The sequence below is a fragment of the Sphaeramia orbicularis genome, chromosome 6 (assembly GCF_902148855.1).
Source record: "Sphaeramia orbicularis chromosome 6, fSphaOr1.1, whole genome shotgun sequence".
Classification (NCBI taxonomy): domain Eukaryota; kingdom Metazoa; phylum Chordata; class Actinopteri; order Kurtiformes; family Apogonidae; genus Sphaeramia; species Sphaeramia orbicularis.
Window position 1 is genome coordinate 24,782,033 of NC_043962.1, and position 13,529 is coordinate 24,795,561.

Here is a 13,529-nt window from a genome sequence, read left to right on the forward strand (position 1 = left end):
GCAGAATGACATCAAACTTAAACATCTTTCTTGTTAATTTTGCTATTTATTGAAGCGCAATCTACAACTTTTGTGTATTCACATGTTGTAAGTATGGAGTCTGAACATCACAGTTAAAAAACAACAACAAATGAATCCATGGTGAAAATGATTGTAATCTAAATGTTACATTTCTAAAGAGCACCATCTCTGCTGTGAATAAGTTCCAGTGTTTGTACTGAATAATCATGCTGGGCCTTCAGTGTAGTTCACATGATACAGGATATGAAAAGAAAAATCTCACAGTGAGATTAGTCTGAGTTGTTTAGATCACACAGTAAATAGGCATGACCATGATGTGAGCCCATGACAACAGTAAATTAATACAGTATTTGTCAAATTTGTCTGCACACAACTCATTTCTAATCGTCATCAAGGTCAGGCACCACAGGGGCCTTCATTCCAGCAGTATAAATATGCTTTTAATTGGCCTTGGAAATTGAAATGTTCGTGTTACTGTCCTCAAATTTGCCCTTTATTGCTTTTTCAGCTGAGCAGTCACTGCACATCCCAGATCTCACAGAGTAGCGGGGTAAACTTGTGGTCGTTCATCCTCCAGGACGTGAGCATCTCTGCGTGGTAGTGGTTGAGTGTTCTCAGCTCAGTCAGACGACCCAGGAGACGAGCAAAGTACTGTGGCTCCTGTGGATGCTGCAGGATACACAGCTTCCTCAGCACATCCAGCATGGGCTCCTGAAGTCTCTCAACCGCCTGCTGATCCTTTACATACGGCCGATCTGGAGAGGACGAGGGTGAACCAGACGGTCAGGGAACACTTCAAGGGGATTTGCACTTGGACTTACTATATTAGATATTTACCTGGTGTGAGGATGGTTATGGCTGTGAGGAGGGCCTGTTCTTCCTCCACCATGTGCAGTTCATTGATGCTTTTGTAAAAGTTGAACATTGGTGTGATAAACTCCTCTGATATACCTGATATATTTAAAAAAAAAAAAAAATCCCACTTTTAGCTGTACAGGACATTTATGAAATATTACATCAGAGTTGGTGCTGGACAAGAAACACTGTCAAATGTGTTTGTAATGCCACAAGATGAAAGAACAGTTTTATTATTCGCCTATAGATGTTCTATAGGCAATAAAACAACAAGGAAAAGGGAATGCTTATCTTGCATAACACAACAGTCTGCACTTTGAGCCAGAACATTGAGCCAGTCCTATGGAAGTGTGCTTTACTGTACAACAAGAACAAAGCACAAAGCTGGTCTGTTTTTCCACCATTGCATTCCCACACTGCTGCTGAAAACTATGAAAATCAAATAATCAGGTATTTTCCTGTAATATTTTTTGTGCATTTAAATAAAAGTTTGTAATTTTACTGATAAACATGCTAATATCCTTTTAATTAGTTATGAAAAGCTGAATCTGTAAAAAGATGAGTGAATACTTCTTATAGTATTATGCAAGTCAGCCTTGTATTCTTCAAGGTTATAATTTAATGATGATTGAGAACGAATATTAAAGGTAGAGTATGCAGTTTTTAGTGACATCTAATAGAGACGATGTAGTCCAGTGTTTATTTTGTCCATTCCTTTAGTTAAGGGGATATTTCCTCTTGTCCACACACTAATGCACACTAGTACTAAATGTTAAAAACAGCATAAAGAGGAGCTACTGTAGCAACAAGGCATTGCTGCTCCCTCTGTAGATAAAATGACTCATGCTAGGGTCATGAAGACAGAGCAATTCTCATTTTCAGACAATTAAACACTAATAAAAATGTAATTATGAATATTTTATTCTATTTGTGCAATTAGATTCTACTAAATCTTACACATTGGATATCTAACACCACCCAGCTGCCAAAATGCAAACTGATTTTACATAATTATATGTGCTTGCAGTTTGCTCCTTCACATTGGCAACAGTTTCTACTTTGGACTCCCTTCAAACTAGTCGGGTGTCTGTCCACTCAGACACATCAAGCATTCAGAAATGCCAGTGGGGCTCAGAGGGAGGGAGGTGGACAATAGCACTCATGATGTTTTGATAAGAGACAATGGTCTCTTCAGACAGCTTTGGTCCCTTATTCTCACAGACTGGCCTTTGGTGTGAATATCTTTTATCCCCACCATTCACAGTTGAGCAGCGCTGAGGGATCCACTGACACACACACACTCCTGCCATCACTGTCCGTCCAACTGTCCAGTCCAGTTGACATAATGACACTCCACATACATATAGATGATTTTTTTTTTTTAAACCTTCAAGACATAAAGTGTTTAAATATATTTGTAAACAGAGAGGGAGAAGGAATGAAATGTGTAACTCTGGAAAAAATTCAAGACAATCAGTTTTACTGTTTATGGATATACGGTTGAGTAAATGAACATTTTTGTTTATTCTTGAAACTGCTGATAGCTTTTCTTCCAAATTCCAAAGAAAAATAATATAATTTGCAGCCTTTTTTTGCATAAAACAAACTTGTAAGGAGAACAAAAATGATGTGTTTTCTGATCTAAAATAATGCAAAGAAACACATTCATACTCATTTCTGAACCACATGATAATGGTTTAACTGTCTGAGTTTAGAACCCAATGCTGGGGCAGCCGTGGCTGAGAAAGCTGGAGAAGTACCTCTGTGACTGGCAGAGAGACTGATGACTGATGGGCCCTTGAGCAAGGCACTTAACCCACCATTTGCCTCCTGAGCGCTTCAAATGGCAGCCCACTACCCCTAGACTGCAGTGTGTGGTGTGTTCCTGCATGTTACAGTAGTGATGGGTTAAATGCAGAGGTGGGTGCTTCTATGAAACTGGGTTTATTTTGGTACCTGGCACTTTTTCAGCTTTTTAGACCCAATAATAAAAGAGAAATTTAGACATATTTCCCCCCAGGACGTACCTAATGATGACCTCAGATAAATGCAAAAAAAAAATTATACTCTTGCTCTGAGCCATCCCAAAATTGATGAATTTTTAATAAAATATTGGGGCCAAAAATGGGACCAAAATTGGGACATGAAAAGCTACCTAGGTGTCAGTGCGTTTGATCTGGAAAACATGGCTTGAAATGATCTTATATACTGCTATCAATAAAGACTGTGTTAAATTTGACCATCCTAGTGGTTTTTCTAATCCAGACATGCAGGTTTTTCATGAATCGGCAGTCTCATTCCAGGTTTTTGTACGTAACCATCATGTACACTCGTGTTACATGTTGAACCTGCCCATTTAAACACAAATAAATCATACGTGATTTTGCAACAGTGGTCATTTTTGTGAAACACTCTGCCTTGCATAATTAGTTTAATTCCCAAAATGTACCTGTGAGAGAATAAAAAGATATTAAAAAAAAATAGTAGCGTGTAATTTTCATGTCCTTTTTACCGTGTTGTAAGTGGATTTTTGTATAAAAGTAATATAAAAATGTGTTTTATCTGAAAAATAGTTTTTCTTTTATCTAAAAAAAATATTTATTTTTAAAATTGACCCAAAGTGCTTCCAAACTTGCTTTTTAACATTAGTCTACATCTTGCTTGAATTTTTAGCCCCTCTGTCCTGTTTTTAGGGACCAGTTTCGTAGAAGCATCCATTTATAAATGAAAGCCAGTGTTGCTGAAGACCTGCTTCAGCTGCTCTCCTTTGCCTGTGAGCATCTTCACATAAATACTCAAACTGAGAGAAACTGGAGATGGTGATGGTGCGTATGCGTGTACGTAATCTAAACCAAGTTAGAGATCAACAGGTCAGCACACATCTCCCAGCTGCGTTAAATAGATCAGTCAGATGAATTATTGATGGTGGATCTGACTAGACTTGGCTGCAGGTGAGACAGTGAATGTCGAACTGCTGCATGTGGAGCAAAGGCCCAGAGCTGATGATGCATTACTATGGGATGAAAGATTGGAGTGTCCTATTTGTGGTGTTAATCACGGTATTTTTTTAAGATTTATTTTTTACCTTTTTTGATAAGTTAGTGGAGAGAGACAGGAAATGAGGGGAAACAGGGAGTAGGATAATGACACGCAGCAAATTGGCCTGAGGTTGGAATTGAAACCGGGCCACTGAGATGGGATGCACTCTACCAGGTGTGCCACTGGGGCACCCCAGTCCTGGTGTGAAGTCTGATACAGCATCTTAGAAGTTAAACATTTTCCCAGTTCGCTGACTCACCACTCTTGCGAATCCTCTCCTCCAAAACTTCTATGTATCCGTTGGGCATCTTCCTGCTGAAAACCTGAGCTGAGCGCAGAAACATGGCCTCCACAGCTGAACCTTTCAGCAAAGCAATCTGATCTTCATGATCCAGAGAAAGAAAACCTGCCAAATGCATCACAGCACTTATTTCACATCAATATATTGGTGTTTGAACATAGTTGATGTGTTATATCCCAGGAAAGACCCAGGAAAGTGAAAATTGTAGCTTTTTTTTTCTTACATTAAACAATTGTCTTGATTAGAAAATGCCTAATACAACAGTTTTTCGGATACATTTTTGAAATTATTTTTATTTATTCATTTATTTATTGTTTAATGGAAATATCCTTTGCAATGGATGGCATTTTTTTTTAAAGTAAAACTGTCAAACTTTTGTCCCCTACAGAGGACAAAAATGCATTGCTGGATCTCAGGAGGATATGTTACTGTTTGCGGCAAATTTGTCAATCTAGACACAATACCTGGTATATTCTTTGTAAATTCCACAAGAACTTGAACTTGATTTGTTGCCACTTCTGTCAGCAGGAGGAAGTTTTCTTCTGCACTGTACTGTTCTTGTAGCTGTTGAAGAAATGTCTGGAGTAAATGCCACTGAAACAGATCACTAGACTTGTATATATTGTCAGTTAAATGTATTTCTGTACTGGCTTAATGCATGACTTATACTCTCTTTGGCCAAATTTAAGCAAACAAAAGAAAATGAAATGAAATAGGAGTAAACTTTACGACAATATAAATCGTGATATACCAGTTTTTTAGTGATGTCTTGAGGAATTTGATGTCTGTTGTGAGCATCTACAATAAGCCTCATAAGTGTCCGCTGCTCTTTGGTGATCTCAACTTTTTCCTGGATAAAACAGAAAACAAAAACATTGACTTAACAAACTTATTTACATTTTATGTGAATTTCAGTTAGAAATTCACGGCGCATTTAATCATCATCTGCTAGCAGGTATTCATTCTCCCCTTTTCATTTTTACATTTCTTTAAACTCAGCCCTTATAAGAGGTAAAGTTAATTCAGTTACAAAATTAATACAGGAGATATTCAATAATAACATCTTATTTCAGGGGGAATTTCAGATATCAAAAAGTTTTAAAGTTTCTAGTGACATCTTAGAACTACACGTCAAATAAAACGTTGACGTGGTCATTAGTCATGTCTCTTACATGTTGCGTAAAAGGTGGTGATTACCTTTGACAGTTTGGTGGTTGATGTGACCTGTTTGTTGTCTGCGGTTTCTGCCCCCTCTGTCTCATCTCCAGTTGACTGTCCAGGGGAGGCTTTTGTGTTTTTCCGAAGCCTTTTGGATTTACACTGAATCTCTGTCAGCAGACCTGTTGACATTGACAGAGGCCTCACTCTGTGAATACTTTTTACTTCCATTTTTTGGCTTGACCAGCACACATCATAGTTCATTTAACATTTTTCAATTCATTCAATTATATTTTAATTCCTATTTTGTGCTTTAATTACATGTCTATTTATTTTTCAGTGTTTTTCCAGTGATTTTTGTTTTTTTAGATACTACTATTCATTCTTATTATTTAATATAGTGTAATTTATATGTATGAAAATGCACAAATATTAATTAAATGAAGACACAGTGAAAAAAATTGGATATAAGATAAGATAAGATAAGATAAGATAAGATAAGATAAGATAAGATAAGATAAGATAAGCACTCGGAGAACGCAGACCTCTGCCATGGCAGATCAGTGCCCCCAAACCCCCCCCCACCACCACCACCACCACCACCATCACCACCAAAATTTAATCATTTGTTCCTTGTGCCAGTATCAACATTTCCTGAAATTTTCATCCAAATCTGTCCATAACTTTTTGAGTTATCTTGCACATGGACAGACAGACAGACCAACGTCGGCAAAAACATCACCTCCATGGCAGAGGTAATAAGATAAGATGAGATGAGATGAGATGAGATGAGATGAGATGAGATGAGATGAGATGAGATGAGATGAGATGAGATGAGATGAGATAAGATAAGATAAGATAACGCCATACAGAAAACAGTACGAACAAGAAGACATCTCAGTGCAGACACATAAAAATAAATAACACTGCAGACGCATGACAACAGTAAATAACACCAACCATACTATGACATAGCATACTGAGGCATGGGACAGTATACAGCACAAATAGATAAATAAATAAAACTATTGCACAACCCTGAATCCATACCAAAGTAAAGTAAAGTAAATCAATGCTTCTTTTCACCTTATGGCAAAAAAACAGTCCAACACATTGAGCTGTATTTGTGCTAACAGACAGAGTGGTGATTGTTTGCCACCCTGCAATATTCATCACAACTTTCCTGCACTATTTATGAGCAACAGGAGTCCAGTCAATCCACCTGCTCTTTTCCACTGACAGGTCCTAATAGACTCTATAACTAATAATCCTCCACAGGCTACAATTACACATTTAAGGGCCTTGTATTTGACCCCCTATCATATAAGGAGTTTCAAGGTGAAAGATAATCCACAACAAATTCATTTTAATGATGTTGAAGGTGTTAGTGTTTCCTAAATGGAGCATGTGGTGTCCCCGTAACAGTTTCTATTTCTGTAACGGTAACAAAAGCTGGACCCTTTGTATTGTGTAATATGGGACATTCAGTGCTCTGTAAAATGCAGCAGACCATGTCAGAACAGAAGATGAGACATGCAGGCTGTAGACTTTGACAGCAGCTCTTGATAAAACCACAAGGAGAGTACAGTTTGTTCTTCTGAGCAGCTTGAACTGACAGGAAGTGAGAAAATACCTTCACTGCCTTTATTCTCTCTTGACTAAAGGTTATTTTCATGTTCAGATACTAGAATTTCTGCAGGGATACTTACATTCTGCCAGCATCCCCATTTCTTTGCACTTTCGTAGTCGACACTCTTGGCATTTCCGGCGCATATACATGTCCATCTCACAGTTCCCCCCACTCTTGCATTTGTACACAGCGTTCTTTGTTATACTCCGTCTAAAAAAACCTGGGTCATAAAATATGACAACCATGAGCATAAAACAGAAATGCTAACATAGACAAATGACATAGATTAAATTCATCTGTATGTTCTGAAATTAATTTAGCAGATTACTTCAGTTCTCATTATTTCCATTCAAGTCCTCTACTTATTCAACAAGTTCCTTCTTTTTAAAGTTTTACATAAAAAGCACAAATAAATACTATATCTCATCAAATCGTATATTTATATAACACCATACATTATGTCCATTTTGATCAGCCTAAAGAGGATACTGTTCCAAACACATGGCTGTAAAAGGGAAACAAACCAAACAACTCTGCTACCGTTTTGGTTTTCATTCATGTTATTGTCCCTTATTAACTCTGTTTTTAGTCTGTACCAACTCCATAGAAATTTATTTTATCTGTTTGGTGCTCTACTTCAGTTCAATGACAAGATAATTTAGATGTTGGCTCTTGTAAAATGATATAGATCATAGACTACACACTGTTCTATTAATGCTGCAGAGAGAGGTTCATGTGGAAAAGACCCAGTATGGAGAGCAACAGAGCAAATACAGATACAGAGAATAACGCTGGAATAGTTATTAGACATTCTGACACAGAAAATTAAGGACAATGGCGTGCATTAGCGTAACTGAGCTCAGGTTGCCTCTGCATTGTACAGCAGAAAGCTGAGAGGGAACCCAATCTGGCAGCAGCTCTGGGTAGAGTTCAGGTGGACATGAACCTATTCTCAGTCAAATGGCAGGACAGGCCAGCTGCTGCACTGCTGGCATTGTCCAAAGTCAGTGTGGAATTACATGCATCTCCGTTCACCCCACGGTCCAGCAGGAATCACAGCAAATTCACAGTGTCATAAAATGTAAAGGGGAGTTCCTAAAGCCATGACTTTGGTGTCAAAAAGGCTAAATATTGGAAATATAAATGCAAAGTAACTTTGACCTTTTAACATTGTTCTTGAGTTTCACAGGTTGCAGGTGCTACAGTCTGGATATTAGAATATGTTCTTACAATTAAACATGCAATAAGCACTATTCCACAGTATACAGTGATAGTTATATGATATTATTTAAATCCTTTATCTTTTATACTAATCCTTATTTTTCTTTATCACAAACATATGCGTATGTAATATGCCAGTTAATAAAACCACAGCCTATTCAAAACAACTTATCTTGTCTTTACTGGCAGAAGGCACAACAGACCCTGAGCCAGCATCAGATGCTGAAATGTTACAGCTCATGTTTGGAGAATAATTATGAACATGTTAGTCTTAAAAGACCTCTGAACGTTAAAGGTTACAGACAATAACATAAGTTTGGGCACTATGTATATATTACTTCCCTGAAAAGGGAATTGTTTTCACTCATATCCATCTGTTTGGGAGTGAATGAAAAGAATAACTCAACAGTTAGATCAATCTTTATGAAACCAGGCACATACATTGACGAGTTCAAAACCTGTGACTCTTAGGTTTTCTGGCATCTTGCTTAAAAATGAATGAAACTGCATCTGACAAATCCTACTTTTCACCTCCTGTAACTGTTTCAAAGTAAAGGCCCTAATATTCCTTTGTGTATGTGTATTGACTTTTCAGATTTACCATTCCTCATGGAATGGCTGGGCCTGAATTTCTGGCAGTTTGAGCTCCTGATTATCACTCAAACTGTGATTTGTGTGAATGTGCATCATTGCCTCACATTGTGAGCCTCTACATTCTCACGTACAGGTCAGTCTGACAATTTGAATTTGCACTATTAGGGCAAGTCTGTTAAAACAACAGGGAGTTTGAGTTCATGTAGTCCTGGAAGTGGTACACTGACAATCTGGTACTAATTTCTTGCTAGATCTAGTTACGAGTATTAAACTGTATAGGAAAATTACATTACAAAATACATTACATCTTAGAGCTTTTAGATTAAGGGGACAAAATGATGTGCTGAACATCATTTCCCTGATATAAAATATGGGTCTTTTGTCTGAGCACACTGTCTCCATCCTCTCTTAGATGGAATATTTTCAGTTTTCCTGAAATCTAGTGCAAAAAAAACAAATTTCCATCTGGTCTCCTCTGATCTTAAATTCAGCCAAACTGCATTTCCCCTCTCACCTTTACATCCCTCACAGGTGAGAGCATTATAGTGGTATCCAGAGGCCTTGTCTCCACACACTACACACAGTTCCTCCCCTTTGACCCTTCCACCTTGAGACATGTGTCGGGTCCTCTTGCACACAGCAGGCACCGCCGTGGACACCTCGTCCATCTCAGCATCATAGCTGACATCCAGTGGTCCTTTTCTCAGTTCATATATCCCTGTGTGTGAGTACCACTCATCTCCATTATACTGAGGGTAGTAGTTCTGACTGAAGTAATATGGTGTGGAAGACATGGCCGGCTCCATGGAGGGGTACTGCATGCTGGGACAACTGTTGAAAGGTAGGATGTCAGGATCTTGCAGAAGAGGACTGCCTTGATCTGCCAGAATATCTGAGAGGGAGACGAAAAAATGATAAACAATGCATGAGCAGAAGTGTCTCTTTTAGTTGTAACTAGTAACAACTATATGAATAAGCTGCAAACAAAACATCAATATATAATCTGTAACCTTCTAAAGCTGAAAGCATCTTTCAGCTTCAAGTTCTTTAAGTGATGCAGAAAATAGGTTCTCATTTCTTAAACAACCATCAGTTTTTAGAGTGCATAAAGATTGGACTGTGTTTCAGTGTGAAAAGGTCTGATGAGTCCAGATTGACCCTGTTCTAGGGAGACTTGTGCATCAGGGTAAGAGGAGAGGTGGATGAAGTGATTATTCGTCATGCCTAGTGCCTACAGTACAAGCCTGTGGGGGCAGTGTTGTGATCCGGGGTTGACTGAGTTGGTCAGGTTTAGGTTTAGTAACATTATGTGTCCAAAAAATGAGGTCAGCTGATGACCTGAATATACTGAGTGACTTTTTTGTCTTCCCTGATGACAACATGACAATACCGGATTCATCAGGCTCAGATTGTTAAAGAGTAGTTCATGGAGCATGACATGTCATTTTCATGCATGACCACCTCAGAGTCCAGATCTGAATCCCATTGAGAATCGTATGGATCTGATGGAGTCATCTTATACAGTGGTCTGACTCTCCATTATCATTACAAGAATGTAATGCAAGACATTAATGCAAAATTAATGGAAATCTGGACTGAAATAAATGTCACGACATTTATAGTGACATTGTATAAGCGTTGCATGACATAAGCAGTTCTATTTGGGATTAAAATGATTGAAATTCTTAAATGGTTAATGCAATATTTTTGTAAAACCCCTTGAATTAAAGCAATAAATCCGTACCTCGATCACATCTAGATCGCTACATGTCAGATCCACTGTGGTGGTGTACAAATGCTTATGAACATGATTGTAAATTACTCCTTCTATGGAAACGAAATCAGAATAATCTCTATTCTCAGGTGATTAGACCCTAGTGAAAATGTGGTTCTATATTTATGGTCATACAGTTACATCCCTATAAGTCCCTAAACATATTAAGTCTTTTCAATATAAGTGGCCAAATGAGTTCATAACAGTAAAGAATACTTGTCATTCAATCAATGTAAAAGAAAATATAAAAAGAAAAATAAATCACATACAGTAAAATCACATATATTGAAGCTGCTAAGTGAATGAAAGATCTGTAATCCCTGGGTTTTAATGAGATAAACACCACAAAATGGACTGCAGAGGCTCCGTGGAAGAGAAAGTGGCACAGCAGTACAGGTAACCCACACAGCACATACTATAAACCCATAAATGATTAACAGTTAGCCTACACAGAACACACTGTGTTTTTAAAATGACATGTAGCTTCAATTCAAACATGCTCAAACTGATTCAATTACAGGACCAATAGGACTGAAATACTATTATGGATTTTTGACAGTAATTATTATGACTTGACACATCCTTAATGAACAGCACAGAGCTTATAAAAACAACTAAAGTCAAAAGAATCCACTCTCAGGTTTAATGAATATACATTGATATTTTAATTAGCAAAGTCAAACTGACCAAATGTACTGTAAATTGTGTAAAGTACGCAACACTGACCTCTTGAAGACTTGGTCTGAACCATGGCCATCCCAGTCCGACCAAAGCCTCAGACTATTCAGACTCCTACAGCATTGACTCTGAAGGTCCTCAGTCCTGCATTTATTTTGAACTAATCACCTTTTATTTCTTTTAATCAGAAACATTCCTGTAAAAGTGAGTACGGTAGCTCAAGCACAGGAGCACTTGGTGCTTGCTTGAGAAATCCCAAGAGGAGCAAAGGTTACCATGGCTACTCATTAACCACGCTATTACATATGTATATCATCTGAATATCATTGCGAGTGGCAAATGTCTGCGGTCGTTTACATGGTGATTGTAGCAGCTGACTGCTACTGTTTGGTCTGTTACGATTTGTGATCAAATATAAATAGTCCTTTTTTGGTCCTGTCAAGAGGTGGATCAATAAGCTTCATCAGGTATTGTTTGCTCATAGTATGTTTATGTTCAGTGTCTGATATAAATCCACGGTCCAATCATAAAACATCTGACCTATGGTGCTCAGAATGAGCCTTTTTTCATTAAGTTCACTAAGGTCAAACCAATATTCACACGTTATTTTTAGGTTTTTAATTTGACTACATGTGCTAACATCTTTACAAGTGAGGTATTCCAGGTTGACTAAACAGCCTCACACCTCCTGTGTGATTATTTTGAGTGAAATTAAAAATCACACATCCAAACTTTTCATGGAACATTTGCTTAGGCTTTGAATAGAAGAGCTGTAAGGTGCGCTTTGCAATCATCCATTGGAAGAAAAAAATCAAAAATGCATCTGAAAATGATGGCCCGTATTTAATTACTAATTTCTTATTATTTAATACAAACAAGCAGAAAATGTGACTTTCCTCAGTCTCAGGAGGATATGTTACTTCCTGAAAGCTTCCTCACCATCTGGATACATGTAACCTTGGTAACCGGCAATCTCACCTCTAACAGCACCTCTGTAATATTATGGGACCTGCCAGTAGGTTGATTATATTAGGCAGGAAGTGAACATTTAACCCTGGAAGTTGATGTGTTGGAAACAGAAAGATAAGCGTGTCAATGGGCATAATATTATGGCTGATCAGTGTATAATATTATTGCTATTTGCCTGCTTTCATTGTCCATTGTTGCCACAACTGAATTGCATTATGGGAAATTTATGCAAATGAAGTGTCCAGGGCTTGCATATTGTAAAATTACCCTGTAAATACATGGAATTTCAGACACTTTTCATATTTTAAACATCATTTGAGGAGGAACATCCTCTAGTTAGTGTGTTAAGTGTGAGGCCAAAAGATAATATACTTAAAACAAGCTCAAATGTAATATTAACCTCCCAGGACCCAGGTATGGGTTTTCTGTCCACATCTGTGGACAAGAGTTTCACAACTTTACACACACACAAAAAAAAGAAAACTGTCCACCACAAAGGACATTCCACAAAAATTTTAAAAACTGCATCTGAAAAAAACTGTTGCATCATAATGTTTCCAATATAGGCACTTATTTAATAAAAAACAAAAAAAGCTTGTACTTTGCTGACATTTCCTGGGTCTCAGGAGGTTAAGGGTTATTTATATCCTGTTGTATTAATTTGTTTTTAGTGAATTCAATTTATTTATTCCAAATAGACTTACCAAACAAGTGGGAACTCTCAGAGATGGAGAATTCATCGCTGGGTGGGATTTGCAGTGGTCCCACCACATTGATGTCGGGGCCCACCCACTCATTCATTCAGGAGGGTCTTCAGGCACCAACTCAATAACACAGGTTGGACTTAGTGGCCAGGATACTTCCCTATGCCACTTCTGACAAAAGTATAAAACAGTGGTGCATTCTGTTACTCTGTAGGTCTGTGAGGTCCTATACAACCGACAGCACACGGTAATTAAACGTCAACTAGTGAACATTCACATCAACACACCAGTGAAAGCACCTCTCACCCACACAGAGATGATACAGAAAAGGCCTCTGAGTCCATTTAATATCTTGTGCTATTATTTATTCAAGGATGCATTCAACCAGACAGGATTAAACCTCGTCAGGACCAAAACTTAATGAAAAAATCTTTTAGTCTGGAATTAACCATGGTTTGCAAATTTGTACTGTGGTATTTTAATGTTTCACTTCTCAAGTTCACTTTTTTATGTTACCTTAATAGCTGTGATAAATATAAATCTTCAATAGCCTTAGTTACCAAATTTAACCATTTTAGTAAATAC

At 37.7% G+C, this 13,529-nt stretch overlaps 1 protein-coding gene across 1 annotated transcript; it reads right to left on the minus strand.

Annotated features, from left to right (window-relative positions):
* Nucleotides 1–500: 500 nt before the first annotated feature.
* nr1h4 (nuclear receptor subfamily 1, group H, member 4) lies at nucleotides 501–13,041 on the minus strand. Its single transcript, XM_030137090.1, has 9 exons — nucleotides 12,945–13,041; nucleotides 9,334–9,711; nucleotides 7,084–7,224; nucleotides 5,414–5,556; nucleotides 4,968–5,066; nucleotides 4,681–4,780; nucleotides 4,175–4,321; nucleotides 859–972; nucleotides 501–776 (listed from the first exon to the last, which is right to left on the minus strand). The coding sequence occupies exons 1-9, from the start codon at nucleotides 13,039–13,041 to the stop codon at nucleotides 538–540; spliced, it is 1,458 nt and encodes a 485-aa protein (XP_029992950.1). The 3' UTR covers nucleotides 501–537.
* Nucleotides 13,042–13,529: the final 488 nt, after the last annotated feature.